Below are 17,753 nucleotides of genomic sequence, written 5' to 3'. Positions count from 1 at the left end.
ATGTAGCAGAGTCAGTTTCCAATTGCAGAGGAATTATTATCATTGTTCTCCACTTAAATGTTGACTCAATAATATGAATTAAAAGTACCTAATTCTTCATTGGTAGGATTAGGATATGAAACTGGTCCTCTTACGGCTAATTCCCATAAAGAAGGACAGCTATCCTGGGTCACTAGCATCCTGCAGCGAGCACTCTCCCGACTGTTGTATCTGTGTAGGCACAGCCATGGCTGCCTGGGAGATGGCATGCAATTGGGTCAGCTTCACTGTAGATAAATCTCTGCCTTGTAAAGACAGCACTGTACACACACAGGCTGGATAACATCTGTGAGGGATGTTTGCATTTGGTTTCCTTGTACTTTTTTGAGAACTGTCAGTGCTTCCCATCCTTTCTCTAAACATAGCCATGCAACAAGCCTTTGAAGACTCTCAGAGACACACAGTGTTTACTGCTAAAAATCACCATTGTTTCTCTGCTTTCCAGATTAGTATATTTAGCGACCAGCTGCCACCTGTGCGAAAACCAAGCCGCCTACAACTTTTACGGTTTGTGGGCTGTTTGTTTTCCCAGGATCCCAGAAAACCAGAGGAATCTTTTTTTCCTTTTTTGGAGCGTGTGTGTGTGTGTGTGTGTGTGTGTGTTGCTTCCACCTTTTAAACACCACCTCAAGGTAAATAAACAAAAACAAGAGAAAGACATGATCTTCTCATTGCTACCATAGCCATTGAGAAATGACCTTTGGGTTAAAGAAAGCTTAGTTGCATTTAAATAATTTCAGCTGCCTCTGTAAATTAGGTTTTATTTAAAAAAAATATTTATCGAAGTTATGTCTTCTTAATGGGAAGGGAATGATGAAATTCTTGTACCTCTCAGCTTCTTCTTGTCAGAATAAAAGATTAAATGCAATTCAGCAAATCTTTATTGAGAGGGTACTCTGTAGTAAGATTTAGAAACGACACACGGCAGACAGGGCTATGATAACAATAATTTGCACAATTTTTTTCTTCCTAAACGTCATTTTCTATAGTTTACATGTAACATTAGCATAGCATTCTTAAGAAGTATTTGGAAGTGAATCAGATTACAATTTTATATCAGGGAAGCTGAGGCACAGAGAACAGGCAGTTGAAAGTCTGGGTTGTTAATCTTGGCAGTGCAGACTGTTTTGTGAGCAGCAGGATGGAAAGTCCCACATGTACTGTAGGACATGCTGATACTTATGTCCTGACCATCCCTTCACCTACATGAAGCTCTAAGAGTTCCTTTCCCAGCAGAACTCGGCAACCCAACGCCACAGACAGAAAGAGGCTTTCATTCCTTCTGAGATGGCTCGGAGAAATTCAGTGACTACAGCTTTGGGGCAGGAGTTAAACCCTGTTCAATGCTAATTTTATTAAATACGATTAAGTGTTATTGTTAAGAATTGTAATATATTGGGCTTTTATTAAGTCTTTTTTTGTAAGCATGCTTTTAAATGTTTGTGAACGAATGATTCAAGCTGTCAGCCAAGCAGCCTCTTTACTAACAACTGGCCAGACTGTCCTCATGGCAGTCCAGCAGTTTGGGCACCTTATTCTGAGGACACTCCAGCATCGTCGGACTGCTTCCATCCACCAGCTACCCAAATAAAGACACGGAGACTTCTTATTTATGTGAAAGCCTGGTGTTAGCTTAGGCTTGCTCCCAGCTAGCTCATAAAACATAAATTAACACGTTTATACTAATCTACGTCGTTTTTTCCTCTGTGTCTGGCTGGAGAGTCCCGCATGCCTGATTCTTTCCCGCAGTTCGTATCTCTGGGGAAGCCCTGCCTATCCTCACCTGCCTTGCCAATCAGTAGGTTATGGAGAAGGGTGTTTACAAAGCACTGAGACAGGTAATGCTTCGCGCAAATAACAATACCAAAGTCCCATGGCCTATACTCAAATCTCTGCTGGTACAGAAATCAGAATTTGAATAATACAAAAACAGCCTCTACGAAGCGCACAAGAAGATCATCCCAACACTCTAGCCGCTGAAGAATAAGACCAACCCATGGCTGAAAACAGGCTCCCATAGGTACTACTACTCCCATAGCTGGACCAGCCTGTGGAAGGCAGTACTCTAAGCAAGACAGGTCTTGGAAGCTGCAGATAGCCCAACATATTCTGCAACTGTTCTCACTCCGGCCAGAGAGGGAGCACTTCCAACCCTTGGCCCTAGTGACTGTGTAAACAAGAGTCTGTGCTGTGATTGGTGCAAACACAGTCCCTGAAGAGCTCATCTCAGCCCCTTCCTGTCTATTAAATGAGCTGTTTGGTTCAGTGGTGGATGCAGTGTGCCAGGAAACCCCCTTCCCTGACATTCCTGGTGTTGCAACGTTAGGACCGATAAAAGACTTCCCGAGTGGTCCTTTTTCACCTCCTTTGCTTGTTATCGTTAGAAGAGTGGGCTGAGCTGGTAACACACAGAGAAGGTGCAGAAGCCCGGGGTGCTAGCAAAGCCAAGCAGCACTGGAAGCCACTACTGCTCTGGTGGAGGCAGTACAGACACCATGGCGGAAGAGATGGACAAGAGAACAGCTGAAGAATTCCAGAGAGCAGCCATGGCAGAAAGACTGGGCAGCAGAAGCAGGGAGACACCGAGAATGGTGCAGTCAGAGACAATAAGAGAGAAGGTAGAAGAGCAAGGCTGGTTAAAGTCGGAAGGCTGTGGCAAACCAGAGAGGAGAAACAGCGGACTCAGGGAACTGGAAGAACCAAGGAGTTGCTGGTCTTTAGGACCCAGGATCACAGACTACCTATGCAGGGAACTGTAACACTAGCACCCAGCAGGGGCTGATGGGATAGTTCCACATTCTAGACAAGAGGACTGTAATAGTCACTGCAGAGGTGAGGGTCCCATCATCCTACAGCCATCCAAGAACTATGACACTAGTGGGAGATACCTGTTGCAATTGACTGCTGTGTGGTACTGCTTTTACTAATGATCGAGGATTATGAAATCTGCCAAGAGCTGGGGCCGGTGGTGATTAAGACCCAGAGCTATAAGCATTCAACCTGAGCACCCAAATCCTAGAGCAATAGACTCCTAGCTCCAAAGGTAAGACACTGCAAACCTGTACATCAGAGGAAATTTACAAACACTGGAGGTCCCTATGCCACTCACTTCTCTCTAAAGAATATTGCCAAGTGTAAATATAAAGCAAATCTGCTCTCATGGGCCACACAGCAAACTCCTCCTGCATTTGCTCTTGGGCCTCTTTCAAACACTCATGTAACAGAGGAGGCTTTGAGTTACATCTTTCAGACGCAGGATCCAAATGCATTCTTCTCACAGATAAAATATTTCCAGCTCTTGCAGTTATCTGAGAGGAAGATACGGTCTTTGAGGTATCCACAGAGCTGCTCCGCTGAATGCTTTCTCTTTGTTGGCAACCTGAAAAAGTTAACTTCCCAGGTTAGAGGTTAGATTTGAAAACGACAGTGGTACTTGAAAGAGAAACTCTCCAAAGATGCTGTTGGAGTTATGTTAACTTGCTTTAATGTGTCACCCTCTTGTGGTGGTTTTATCCTCCTTTTAGTTTTACTAAAAAATATGTTGCTATAATTTAAGCAAAGGTCTTATAAAGAAAACCAAGCCATGTTTACACAAAGCTATGTAATTATCCAGTGTGTTTCTATTGATTCCATTCTCAAAATACTAAGGTACCTGATGGTGCCCACCAATCTCCACTCCCATCTGGAAATCTCAATATAGAAAGTGCCCAATAGTCACTAGTCTTTTGACCAGAAGGCTCCCTCAGCATTAAAAGTTATGGAAAGAATGTTTTTGATACTTGCATTATGTTGCGTGTTTAGACACTTGGATTATGATAAGAATTTTCTAAGGGATAATGGTAGGTGGACTGATAAGGAGGGAGATTTAGAAGCTGTGCAGGATAGTTTTATGTCAACTTGACACAAAAGCTAAAGTCATTTGAGAGGAGGGAACCTCAATTAAGAAAATGCCTCCATAAGATCAGGTTGCAGGCAAGTCTGTAAGGCATATTTTCAGTTAATGATTAATGGGTGAGGTCTCAGTCCATTGTGGATATGCCATCACTGGGATGGTGGTTGTGGGTTCCATAAGAAAGCAGACTGAGCAAGCCATGAGGAACAAACCAGTAAATACCCTTCCATGGCCTCTGTATCAGTTCCTGCCTCCAGGTTCCTGTCCTGTTTCTGTTCCTGTCCTGACTTCCTTCCGTAATGAACAGCCTTGTGGATATGTAAACAAAATAAACCCTTTCTTGTCCAAGTTGTTTTTTGGTCACTATGTTTCATCACAACAATAGAAACCCTAACTAAGAGAGAAGCAATAAACCCAAGTCTTAAGTATGTTAGTTATAATTCCAGTCAGGAGCCTGTAAAAGTATCATGCTTCTATGCCTTCTGGAGGAAATACAAGGTACAAAGTAAACGTTTAAAATTTCTTCACATTCTTAGTTTTCCTTGTAATGTCTCCTTCATAGACTTACAAGTCAGAGAGAGAAGAGCCGTCTTGCCAGAACCAAGATCCACTGAGTCCATCTTGAAACAATCCCACCCAGTATTCAGCTTCTCTGAGTGTCCTCATGCTGTGGATAAAATCCTATGGAAAAGAAGATACAAACTGCCAATGAAGAACAATAAATAACAACCTAAACTACTATGCAATATAAAGTCTGATATTTTGCCTGGTTAGAAATCAATGAGAAATAGTGCTGAAGAAAAAGAGATTACATTGAAGCTCACAGACACACACGCAAACGCACCCCCCCCACACACACACACAGAGGAGTCTTCTTCTGTGTAGTCAGTATGGTATGTTAAATACTATGGAAAATATATCCAAAATATTTGAGTCTGGCATTAAGGTTTTAATAAATTCAGAGACTGCCAGATAGTATATGTTAGAGCAAAGTAAATCTTATGCTGATCCTTCATAATCAAAAGTAAAAAAAGTTCACCTACTTCACTCACCATGTGGATTATTTTCCTCCATAGTACACTTTAATATTGTGACATTTTTAGAGATTCCAGTCACATCTTATTCTGAGCACATGTTTTTTTGGATGAAACATATTTTATTTTGTCATCAAATTTTTTTGCAGAAAGTAATTTTGAAGTATTATAATAATACAGTCTAAAGCTTTCTGGTTTTCTGCATAGTCTTAACATTTCCCGTTGTTCTTATAAAACTAAACTTCAGTTGGTGACAATTTTGCTAGGGTGAGAAAGGTCTAGCCATGGATCCCACTTTAGATGTCCTATTTAAGGGTAGAAATGCTTCCGGAGACATTGCACTGTTTATTTGTCAAGATCCTAGTAAGCGAGGCCAGTAAACTGAACATTTAATAAGAGGGATATATCCCTCTTATTTAGCCAATGCATTTCATGACATCAGCTCAGGTTTTATTCTTTGTAACTTCTGTTTGTTTTTGAGACAGGATCTTAATACACAGGCCTCAAACTCAAGACTCCCCTGTGTACTGGAGTTTCTACATGCATGTGCCATCCCATGCTGAGCAGGACTGCAGTTTCCATACTTCTATTTCTCCCTGTGAATTATAAATTATTTTGTTCCCTGCAGCATCAAACATAATAACTCTATTTAAGAACATCCACAGTTAGGATGTATATGATAGGGGGAGCATGGCTCAACTCAGTAATCTCTGCCTCCTTCCTCCTGAGTTAACTAAGGCATAAACAGTCTGCTAGCCCCACTTTCTGGAAAAACCAACCTCATTTTCAGTTCTCCAACTGAAAACAAAGGGAAAACAAATTATACGAATCTCTACTTTGTCTCTTTGATATATATATTAAAAATATACCACTACTATGGAAAAATTAAGGAATCCTATTTTATGAGAATCTGTACCATTTTAATGAGTAACATGGTATTTTCTGAACAACATGAAATCATAGAACAGTCTTTACCATTTCTTCTTCGCTCTCTATTTGAAGGAGACTAGCATCCTCTTTTAAACAATTCTCCTTACTGTGGTTCCACATATTCCAACTTTTAAAGGCATAGTAACAACTTTTTCCCTTCTGAATCCAGTTGAGTGGGCAAGGGGTACAGTTACTACCTTCAAAATAGAAACATTTCCTTAAATGTCAGCAGTCACAAAATTGGCATCCCAACTCCTCCAAAATAACAGAATGGTAGCCATGATGCAGCACCTACCCAACCGTCTTCTCTGAGGCTGGGCACAAAGAGACTTATGTAATTTTCACCTGAAATAGAGCTCTAATAATTAGTTTCAGCTAAAATCAGCGTGGAGATGGCTTTACCCAAATCGTTCCTCCTATATAAAAAAATGGGTCTATTTTTTTTTCCCATGGAGCCATTGGCTAGGCTGAGAAGTAAGCCGTGAGTTTATGTTTTAACTCTGAGACCTAAGCAAGAAAATATTTCATGTATAAAAAAAAGAGTGGCTTGAAACAAGTAGATATGAAGAAACATACCTATATAAAGAAACAGTGTTTTTAGAATTTCACGAGAGCTAAGAATCAGACTTTAATGGTAAGGTGTTCTTTTAAGGAACATGTCATAGGACAGGATATACTCAAAACAGCGCAGACCTGACTGAGAGCTTCTAGCGTGGCGTTAAGGAGGAAGGCAGAACAATTCAGAGAACACTGGGTACTAAAGAGTAGCATTCCACGGGGGGTAAGAAACACTTCACTGGTGGTTTTCAGGACCGAACACTTAGTCCTTTAAGGCTTTTCAGGAGCCTGTGTTTGGAATCAGTGCTAATCAACACGCTGAGCCCGTGAAGGTCACAGAGGGCTTAGTGTTGACACGGCATTTGGAAGGCTGGAAAACGGGATGGATTAGCAGGTCTCCGAAGCAGGTTATCCCTGTGTTCAATGTGGATGGCTCAGAAGTGGGTCTGGCTCATGCTTACAATAAATTGCTATAATAAGAATACTCTAGACACTCTGTGACTCTGCAAACTTTTTTTTCTTAAATGTTCAGTTGGAATAAACTATGAGGACCTTAGTGATGGCACTGAAGTAAAAAGTGCACATTGCTCATGCAAAGGATCCAAGTTCTGTTCCCAGCACCTAAGTTGGGTGGCTCACAACTACCTGTAAATCCAGTTCCAGGAAGAGACGATGTCTTTGGCCGTCTCTGCCACTTGCACTCACATGCCCCCACGCAGATACCCATACATACATACATACTCTTTAAAAATTAACCCATTTTTTAAAAGAAAAAATGGTAGATTTTTCTTGTCACATAACTCAAAATGTAACGGTATCTTCTAGAGGAAACTTAACATTCTGAATAAGTCACCATTGAATACTTAACAAATTGTAAAATCGGCAGTAAAACAATGTTAGGCTTAAAAATAATCATAAAAGGTAAAACTGAATTAACTTTTTATTAATGAATTTAGAAGAAAGTGAGTCTTGCATTTTATAATAATTTTTATGATGGTCTTGTTCCTGAGATCAATTTTTATGCTTTTATCTACAGTAAGAGTCTAAAGCAAGAGCCAAAATAAATGAATTGCCCACTTTGGAGCTAGACTTGAAAACAGGCCTAGATTTGAGCGACTGGGCGAAATGTACTGTTGATTCTTAAAAGCCTCGCCTAGGGGTCACACACATCCTGCTGGATCCTGCTCTAAGCTTGGGGTAGGTCAACTTTTCAGGGATGTCAATCTTTTTAGCTTTCACTGGAAGGTATAGAAGAGGCTGTCCAGCAGAGCAACCAAAACTGTGTCAAGCTTTTCAGCTGTGAGAGAGCGTACTAGCCTTTAGCAATATGAAGGGTTCAGCTAATCTTTTAGGGACCTGAACTCTGGCCAAACTGGGATTTTTTTTTTTTTTTGACACAGAAAAGTATTTCAAGACAGTCTGAAGCAGAGCAGGAGATTGTGAAAGATATTTCAATATAGAATTTAATAAGCATGAGGGCTAGGAGTATGGGAGGCACTGGAGAAAAAAAAATGAAGAGCCACCTGAAAGCATGGGTGTGAACTTCCCTGAGGCTGAGCTGCTGAAACTAAAAGATCCAAATGCGGGCACCCCTATCTAATTATGGGTACAAGCTCCTCAGAAACAGCCACGAGCAAGTGTCCTTGCATTAGCCCTGAATGCCGTTCTGCTGGCCCTCTAGATTTACATCCCCAAACATCTCTAAGAAATCTTTGCCTTTTGATAAGGGAGACTATCAGGAGAGGCTCTGGAGAGGCCTGGGGTGGAGTTACAACCTGATAAAGCAAAAACAGGATCCACTAGGCTTGTACAAGGAGTTCAGCACATGTCCTTGCCCTGAAAATTTCTGGTCAGGTTCCTAGAAAACTGTAGGTTGACAGCTGAAGGGAGAAAAGCAGTAGTTAATGGCCCCGGAATCCTGCTTCCCTGAGGTCGAGAGGTTATGATCAAATCCCTGAGTAAGGACTCTTTTCATGTGCCCATTATTTTCCATCTTTCAGAACTGTCTTAGCACTCACACGAAACCTTAATAACCCATAGAGAATAGAATACACAGAATCAAATCTTTTGTGCAGCTGCTGCAGACATTTGGATCTCTACTGAGATCACCTGTTCTTAGGTGGGCATGATTTCTCATGACTGTCATCCAGGCACTTAGGAGGCTGAGGCAAAGGAGTCACTATTGGATTCGGGGTGGAAGCCAAGAAAAGTCACTTCAGAGACACAAGCTTAAAATGCAAGCTTTATTTTCTGCTTGAGCAGGGAGGCAGCCAGTTCAGGATCTGAACCTCCTCTTGGAAGGGAGATTGTACAACATTTTTAAAGGATGGGAACAGGAGCAGTGTGGGCTGTTGTATGGAGCAATCATATTTTGACACTAGGGGTCGAGCAAGGAAGAAAACATGGGCCTTTCCAGATCACCTGATTTCAGGACCTTCGACTCAGCTTTTTGCAGTCATGTCTTCTTGTACTCTGGCCTGGAATCTAAAGTGATAAGGGAACAAGGGAGTGGGCCAGTTGCACTTAGTTAATTAAGTCAAGACAGGCAACATAATAATGACTTGTGTGCCTTAGCTTAGATAACAGATAATAGCAACTTCTCTCTTTACATTCTTTACTGGTTAACAGACAAACATAAAAAACACCTGAAGAAGTAGGACAGCAGTTGGGTTTCGAGGTCTGGGAATATGAACTCAGTTTTGACCCTGCCGGCAAGATGGAACTTGTTCCTGAGATGGCTGGACCCGGGAAACTGCCCCCTAACAGTCACCACATGTGGGAAACCAGCCATCCTGAGTTCTGGCCAGCCTGGGCTATATGACCAACAATGCAAAACCACACTGATCTTCTGTCAGTTACCTGAGTGGAGCCATTTTTGTAGCAAGGCTTGGCAGTTTTCCAGCTGCAGAGTTTGGTTTCTCAGTGCTTTGTCCTGTTGGGTGAGTCTTTCCTGCTGATCCGTTACAAGAGAGGACACCTGGAAGACTGGCAATGGCACATATTCTACGTCAAATACTGATATATTGAAGCAAAGAAAACTATAAATGAGGTGTGAATTCCTGGCTTTGGGTTTCTGTTTGAAATTTACATTGTTCAAGAATCAAGTACACCTAGCAAAATCAAGGACACCTAGCAAAAACAAAACAATCAAGAACAAACAGCCTTGAGGCCATCCCTTTCCTTTGCTCACCCAGTCCCACTCCCAAGAGCAGATAAATTTATCAACTTCTTTTTTAAAAAATCAATTAATAAATGGGATGAGAGTCTGTTCGCGTGATGTTGAATGTTTGTTTTTTTTTTTACTTAAGTATATTTCAGTGTTCATTCCTGTAAGTACACAAACATCTCTCACTCACTGACCCATTGTAATGGGATAGAAAGTCACGTGTGGCTGCATCACATTTTCCTTCAGTAGTTCTTTGGTGCCATTTAAAAAAATTAATTAGATGATTGATTTGTTTGTTCTGCAGGGCTGGGAATTGAACCCAGGGCCTCGCGCATGTTGCGCAAAGCACTGTGGCTTTATTCTCAAATGGCTCATCCTCTTGTATGACAAGGGGGAAAACGCTGTTTAAAGGATTTTGGTCTTGGGGCTGGGGAGATAGCTCAGTTAATAGAAAGCACTTACTGTGCCAGCTTGAGGACCTTTATTCCCAGAGCCCATATGAAAAGCTGGGCATGGTGGTGCAGACTTGTAATCCCAACACTAGAGAGATGGAGACGATTGGATCTCTGGACCGACCTGGCTGGCTAGCATACTCCAGTGGGTAAGCTGCAGGCCAGGAAGACACCATGCGGCAACAAACAAGGTGGAGGGCTCCTGAGTGATGACACTAAAGGATACCCAAGGTTCTCTGTCCTTCACACACACACACAGCCACACGTAGATGAACTGGTATGAGAGTATACACACACATAAGCACACACACAAATCCACACACATAAAAGAATCTGAGCCTTAACTGATTTTACACATTTGAAAGGTATTTTTAAGATGAGTGGCCAGATCAAAAGTTTGCAGACATTTAAATTCCATTCAGTATTTCTAAGTTTCCCTTCCATCTAGGCCCTTCTACAATGTTTCTAGGTTATCTTCATTTACAGCCCTTTCTGTTTGAGACTGAAATTTTCTTCACAAATGGAAAATAGGTCAGATGCATTTTCTTGTCTGTGCAATGTGTGATTACAGTTTTTAAGCACTACGCCCTTTCTTGGCATTCTAGTACTCTCCTTTGTTTCCTTGTGCTGTGGGAAGTACCTAGCATGGGCTGAGTGGCACCGTCTGAAGTTCACACAAGGCGCTGACCTTCAAACAAGGCGTGTTGCAAGCTCGTTAATGACTGCAGCTTGTAACCGTAGGTCTGAGAATTAGGAGACCAGAATGTGGCTAACTTGTCGGCACTGCTTATTGAGGGCAGCATGCTGGATGATGTGCCCCTAGTTTTAATGAGACCCTGAGAGATGCCTTCTGCTAAGTCTGCTTGCCTAGTCTCAGCAAAATTTTGACTCTATGATCAGCAAAATATAAAAATCCCCAGGCAAGACTCTGCGGCTCCTTAATAGCACAGTATCCTGTGCAAACATCAGCGATTCCTAAACCAACAGAAAAGTCTTGCTGGGAACAGACATACGGATCCACACCGTCTCTCTTATTCCCCCTATTTATCTTGAGACAGCACCGAATGTATCCCAGGATGGCCTCAAACTCATCACGTAGCCCAAAACGACCTTATGCTCCTGATCCCTGAGTCTCTTCCTCCCATTTGCTGAGGATACAGGTCTGGGTCACCACTATCCTCGCTCTATCCAGGCGGGAGCCTTCTGATGAGAGGCTTTACTGGCAATATCTCTACTTCAGTATTCTTAAGTTGCATTCTTCTTGTTGTATAACAAAGTAAACTCTTTAAATTTCAATAACATGTTAAAGCCTGCTGTTTGGGTCCTATGAGTCTCTGTTAACAACTAGATCTGTGCCTAGAGATATTTGTTGGCATATCACATTGTTTGAAAATTGATTTTTGGTAAGCTATAAGCTACTGTGTACATTTTGTTAGACATTTGGCTTGATTTTGGATGACTTATTTGCATAGCTGAAAAATTTTAGTCTTTTTTTTTGAGACACCACCATTTTATATTTTAGGTTGCACATTCTAGATTAAAAGACTAGAAAGGATAAATGCAGTGGTGTAGGAGTTAAGTTGGAAAAAAAAAAAACCAGTGGGGTTGTTAGCAAAGATATTAGTGTGGATCTAGCCAGTACTGTTAATTTAAAAATTATAAATAAATACCTTTATGCTAAAACTCCTGGCAATTTTAGTTTTACATGTGAAACTATTGTCTCATGTCCATATTGGTTCATCTCCATTTTGACGTATTTGGGATTGATGTCATTGTAACTATGAAAAATGATGTCAACATTTTCCCAGATGTTTATGCAGTTTTCCTGTGACATTTAATGAGGAACTCTCACCCACTCTCTCTTAGTTGCCACTCAAAAGTGGCACAGTAAAATTAACTCACAGTAAACTTCTCATGAACTGACAAAGAGGAAGGCATTGGAGAAATGGAATGGATTACATCAAAGCACCCAGGAAGGGAGTAGAGAATGCTGACACAGGAGGCCTCGCTTCCTCTCCATCCAGGCTTTCCAGACGAGGTGATGCTGCTTCTCACAAGGAGAGCTTCCGCTTAATTAATCCTCCTTGGAAACACGTTACTGGTCCCAGACTAACCAAGAGGACAAGTTTAAGCACCACAACACATAGCCTACTAGTCTTTTTCATGTAGCTGTATTTGCTCCTGTTTCAGTGTTTTGCTATCAACTTTTTCACACTTTAAAAAAATATATGTATTTCTTCTGCTTTATTTTCTAGTTCACTGGATTTTTGGTGGTGGTGGTTTTCAGTGCTAGATACAAAAGACAGATGTGCTCACTAGGCAAGAGCTCTACCACTGAGTTAAAGCCCCAACCCTTCACCTCTTTTCCAGCAAGGTGGATATATTAAAATTTTGGGTTCTGGGGAAGGCAGGTGACTCCTGTTGCAAGTTGTTAAAACACACACACACACACACACACACACACACGAATAGGTGCCATGTGTCTCTATGATTTCAATGGTAGAACCAGATACATTTCATGCATGCATTCCTGTAATAAGACATCTCTACAACAGAGATAATGGATAAGTCCACCACGGAAGCTTCCTGTCTTAATTTTTAACTGGAATTTTGTTCTGAGGTGGCTGAAGATTCATATGTAGCTATAAGAAATAATAGATTCTGTCAGCCCTTAGCCCAATTTTCACCGTATGGAACCATCTTGAAAACTGTCTATTTAGGGTCACAACTAGGATATCAGCATTGATAATACTACAACGTGCCATTTCTCCATCATCATGTTGATCCAGCCCATTGTCTTTTTACGAAGGTGGCTCATTCCCCTCCTGCCCTTTCTGCTCTTTAACACTGTGCTCTGGTTCAGTGATTTTTGTCACTACCTTGATAGTATAGAAACAATACCTTACATTTTAAGGCCTCCCCACACCCCACTCAGGATCCTTACCAGGAGATTTATCTGGACAGTTGGATAATTTAATAGCTAATTGAATTTTTGTTGTTGAAAGGATTTCTTTGATATTGATTACCACATTTATTTAACTATTCATTCACCAAAGGACACCTTGGTTGTTTTCCTGTTTAGTTCTTACAAATCAAGATGTGATACACAGGTTATGTTCAGGTTTTAGTAAACAGAAACTTCTATTTTTCTGAGATGGGTGTTTGGGGGTGAAATTGTTGAGTAGTAGAAAGGTCATGTTTTCATCACTCTCCCTTTCCCCCAGGGGCTGTAGCACTGTGCAGTCTTAACAGGGGTGACCGATAATTAAGCTTCCCAGACCATCAAACCTGTGGTCTCTCCGGTTTGTATTTTTAGCTTTCTGGTGTACTGTGCCTCACGGTGGCTTTAACTTGTTTTTCAAATGGCTAAAGATATCGAGTCCTGTGTTCATGCTTGCTTGACACTTCCATAAATCCTTTGGAGAAATGTGTCATGTCATTTTTCCATTTTACAAATGAATGGCTTGGTTTTTTGTTGGGTTCTTAGAGTTTTATCAACTTTAGGTTCACATATATCATTGGGAATGTGGTTTGCAAGTACTTTCTTCTTTTGTCTTGTATATTCAGGCATTTTTATGTTGAAGTAGATGCAGCTCATCAGCTTTTTCTTTCATTAATAACTTGGTAGGTGTTAATCTAAGAACTGTGCATATACTTGGAGAATGAATTTTATTTTAATTTTTAGTAACTACTTGGTTTGGGCACTACCTCCAGTTAGGAGTAGAAAACTAATATTCTTTGTTTTATCATATAAATAACCTGGTACATATAAGGATTGAAAAATATTCTTATTTTTAGAAAGTTGAGCTATACTTACTTTTCATATTCTGATGAACTTTACTGGATAAATGATATTTCAAGTCATTTCTTTGTTTCTTTGTTTTTTTTTTTTGGTTTGTTTGTTTTCTTTTTTCGAGACAAAGTTTCTCCACTGTAGCCTTGGCTATTCTGGAGTCACTTTGTAGACCAGGCTGGCCTCAAACTCACACAGATCCTCCTTCCTCTGCCTCCCTGAGTGCTGGGATTACAGGCGTGTGCCACCAACACCTGGCTTCAGGTCACTTGGGCTTTGCTTATTACACTCTGGATCGCACGGACTGCATGGGAACAAGTCGGGGAAAGGGAAAGGAGACATCTTCGTAGAGTTTCACTTCACATAGGAAGCAAACACTTGACTTTTGTTAGTGTTTGAGTCGTAATCAACTTGCACCAAGTTAGGAATGAGGACTGAACAATGCAGTTTTCCAGGGAACTGTACCAAAATACTTGTAAATCTCCCAAACAAAATTATTGAGTATATGATGCCGCATACTGCACTTAAATAATGAGTTAGAAAAGAAAAGAAAACAAAAAACAAAAAACAAAAAAACAGAAAAAGCACAAAGAAAACTGATCTCTCTGGAAGTAGTTTGTAGTAGAAAGTTTTCAAATCAATACTTAATTAGCACATGACATTAAAGAAAATCTAGAAACACAAAAGAATGAGGGGAAAGTTTCAAGTCCATACAGCTTGCACATGATTACTCAAGCAGTGCTGGCTGACATTCAGGTTACATTTGCTGAAATCCTTGTCTACACATGTGCAGAGCACAAGTACATATGTGAATCTAATTTGCATATTATTTTTCAAAACTAATGGTTTGAACCCTATACATGATCTGTTAACCTTCCGCTTTCTTGAGAAAGACCACACAAGTATAGCTCTACATTTATACCAGCAGTTTTAAATAGTATTTACATTAATTAATTGCATTCTTTCAGGTGATTAATTTTGTCAGATTCTTCTATCTCACTGTGTGGCCTTCCTCTTAGTATAAATCTAAATGCCTTTATAGCATTTATGTGCACTCAAATAGTTCTTCAATGATTTATTCATCTGTTTACATACATGGACTTTTTACATAATAATGCAGCTAAACATAGTTCATAACCCATTTATATTAACAGGTTACGTTGAAGTTGAAATTATGCTTTTGTACTTACACTTGATGCCCAAGAAAATGGATGTTGCTAATAAGCCCACACAGATCACACAGGAAATCTTCGTCACAACACACCATGTTCCTACATGTGGAATCAGAATGATGCCATGAGTTAGATAAAGCAGTTGGAAGGAATGGGAGGAGATGATGTCAGAATAAGTGGAAGAAAGATTGGTCCTTCCTACTGGGTAAATACAAAGATTTGAAACTCTAATAGGAAAAGAAAAATTTTTGCTTAAATTCTCTCAAATGAACCTTATAGCTAGAGATAAATCGGACTTGGGAAATGCCAAATTCAATAGACTTAATAGCATATCTCTCCAATCCTAATGTACAATATTATGGCTTTAATAAGTAATTAGATTTATCTATCTATCACCTATCTATCGATCATCTATCTATCTATATATAATCTATCTATCTAATCTTTTTCAGTGATTAAATAGTAGCAACCAGACAATGTTGAATTCTTAACATCACATCTTGTCTTTCTTAACAAGAAAAAAAGAAAAGACTCCCTTACCCGTTTTTAACATCTGTTGTACATGATTCATTAAAGTATTTTTAATTTTAATGTGTAATTTAGAAAATGAGCAAAAAATTTGCAGCTAATTTTACAACTCTTCCAGGAGGAAAAGTGAATGATGTGGCTTATTGCATTCTTCTACTAATAAAAAAAATAAAATTTATCCTAACATATCATGATAAACCAGATAATGTCTTGCCTGTGATGATTCTGGGCCATTCCTGGGACTTTGAAATGATGCTGTATGTGACAAAAGAGATTCTGAAGCTAATACTGTATTAGAGAACTGAAATGGAAAATTTAGCCTCAATTACTTACTTTGTAACAAGTCAGGACTAAGAACTAACAATGTAATTGCTTGGGAAAATATAATAAAACACTTTTAAAGCCCATCCAATTATTTGCTGTAAGATATTATATGTGACATTTAGTTGATTAATTAAAGAAATGACAATAAACATACATAAAAACTTATCTCCTGGAAACTATTTTGTGCTGTAGAGTTTTAAAAATAAAGAGTAGCATAAGATGTAAAAACAGGTATTAAATAATGAAAACGTAATTGTAGCAGCATGAGGAGATTTTTTTCCAGTTTTTCAATTTTTTCTACATTACTTAATGTTTGTCAGATAATTTGCTAAGTGTTTTATTCAAAAACAAAAAAACAACTTAAATTATATGGTTTCTTTTACTTTTTTCAAATTTGAAACAGAGGATACATCACATGCTCCAAGCCCAGGGCCCTCTACTCACTCTTCCACGTTGCTGAATGTGTCAGGCCTACTAGAGTAGTCCAAGGAGGCTATCTCAGTTTAGAAGAAACACCTTGGGTTCATCACAGAAAAAAAAAAATCCGGTTTTCTACTACACATTTTGAATTTATTACCTGAACATTTGCTAGTAGACAGACACTTCTGAGAGGCCTCTGTGGTTGGACTGTCCCACTGAAGAGAGGCGTATATTTCTTCCTCATGCATGCCGAAGGTGTTTAGAGAAGTAAAGCAAGCTGATGAGGGGTAAATGGGAACAAGCAGATGAACTGGCTACCTTTCTCACAGTGGGAAAATGCACCGGGGATTAAGGTACAGCCTCATCCAGAAAGTGGAACTTTTGAAGTTGGAACTGAAACATAACTCCTCAAAGGAAGAAACGAGAATGTACTGAACTCAAAATAGCTATGGTCAAATTATACTGTTGCTTGGGTTTCCACATGGTAGCAGATGCCGAAGGCAAGGCACAAGGGATAAACTTCTATCTGGTGTAAGAGATGAAGCATGAAGATGAAGCAGGGAATAAAGATAAACACCATCAAACCTAGGCAACCCAAGTTGGACATAGCTTTTGGGTTTCCAAACAAGAAAGCTTGGAAGAGATTTTATACCTAAGTTCATGTTCCAATCAGCCTATTGATGAAGATGATACTGACTGCTAAGAGAAGTAAACTTCAAAACACTGGTCAACATTGTAAATGTTTAGATCTTCCTCATAGTTTGTTCCCTGGGATCCTGGCTGATGGAGCACTTTCTCCCAAAAGGAGCCTTGGTTTCTTTTGTCTTCTGGAACGTTGGAGCCATGATGGAAAACGAAAAGAGAAGGTGATGAACCCATGCTTGCTTCTTGGAAGCCATAACCTGAAAGTGCTATAAATCACATTAGCATGTTGAACATGAAGATTGAGTTTGCTTGGGCAGCAGCATCCAGAGGTGGCTTTACTTTTGGATGAGGAATCAGTTTTTAGTGGACAGATGACCATTTTCATCACATCCGGTGACTACAGCACTGCCACTGAGAAATTTGATCTCTTGGATATCACTCATCTTTAGGCCACGTGTCCTTATGTCCAAAGGCCATTTCTCAATAATTTATAGTCCATACAACTTGCAAAACTGCATGTTCTGTTTTTATTTTAGCATCTCACTGGATCAATTGTTCTTCATCATAAACGGCAAACTTAGGGGGTAATGTAAGGGAACTCACTAATAGAACTACAGCTCTGAAAAAGGTTAAGAGAGAAGACAAAGGGAGGAGGGTGTGTGTGTGTGACGAAATATGCTCTGCAGGGCAGTTATTAGCCTAAAGCACGAAGGAGGGTCGTCACTGGGACTTGGTGGTTGCCTCCCTAGAGCCAAAGGCTTGGATGCAGAACATCGGGCTTTACCAAACCAAGTTACTTC

The 17,753-nt window shown here is 40.0% G+C and overlaps 1 protein-coding gene across 1 annotated transcript; it reads right to left on the bottom strand.

The window, feature by feature from the left end:
- Nucleotides 1-847: 847 nt before the first annotated feature.
- Clec9a (C-type lectin domain containing 9A) lies at nucleotides 848-16,617 on the bottom strand. Its single transcript, XM_060384285.1, is given in 5 exon segments — nucleotides 848-3,261; nucleotides 3,264-3,418; nucleotides 9,313-9,438; nucleotides 15,055-15,135; nucleotides 16,466-16,617. Coding segments are annotated over 5 exon segments (570 nt in total). The 5' UTR covers nucleotides 16,557-16,617; the 3' UTR covers nucleotides 848-3,144.
- Nucleotides 16,618-17,753: the final 1,136 nt, after the last annotated feature.

Source organism: Meriones unguiculatus, chromosome 5 (assembly GCF_030254825.1).
Source record: "Meriones unguiculatus strain TT.TT164.6M chromosome 5, Bangor_MerUng_6.1, whole genome shotgun sequence".
In the NCBI taxonomy this organism is placed as follows: domain Eukaryota; kingdom Metazoa; phylum Chordata; class Mammalia; order Rodentia; family Muridae; genus Meriones; species Meriones unguiculatus.
The sequence above is the reverse complement of the archived record's forward strand: the minus strand, read 5'-3'. Positions and strand labels throughout refer to the sequence as shown.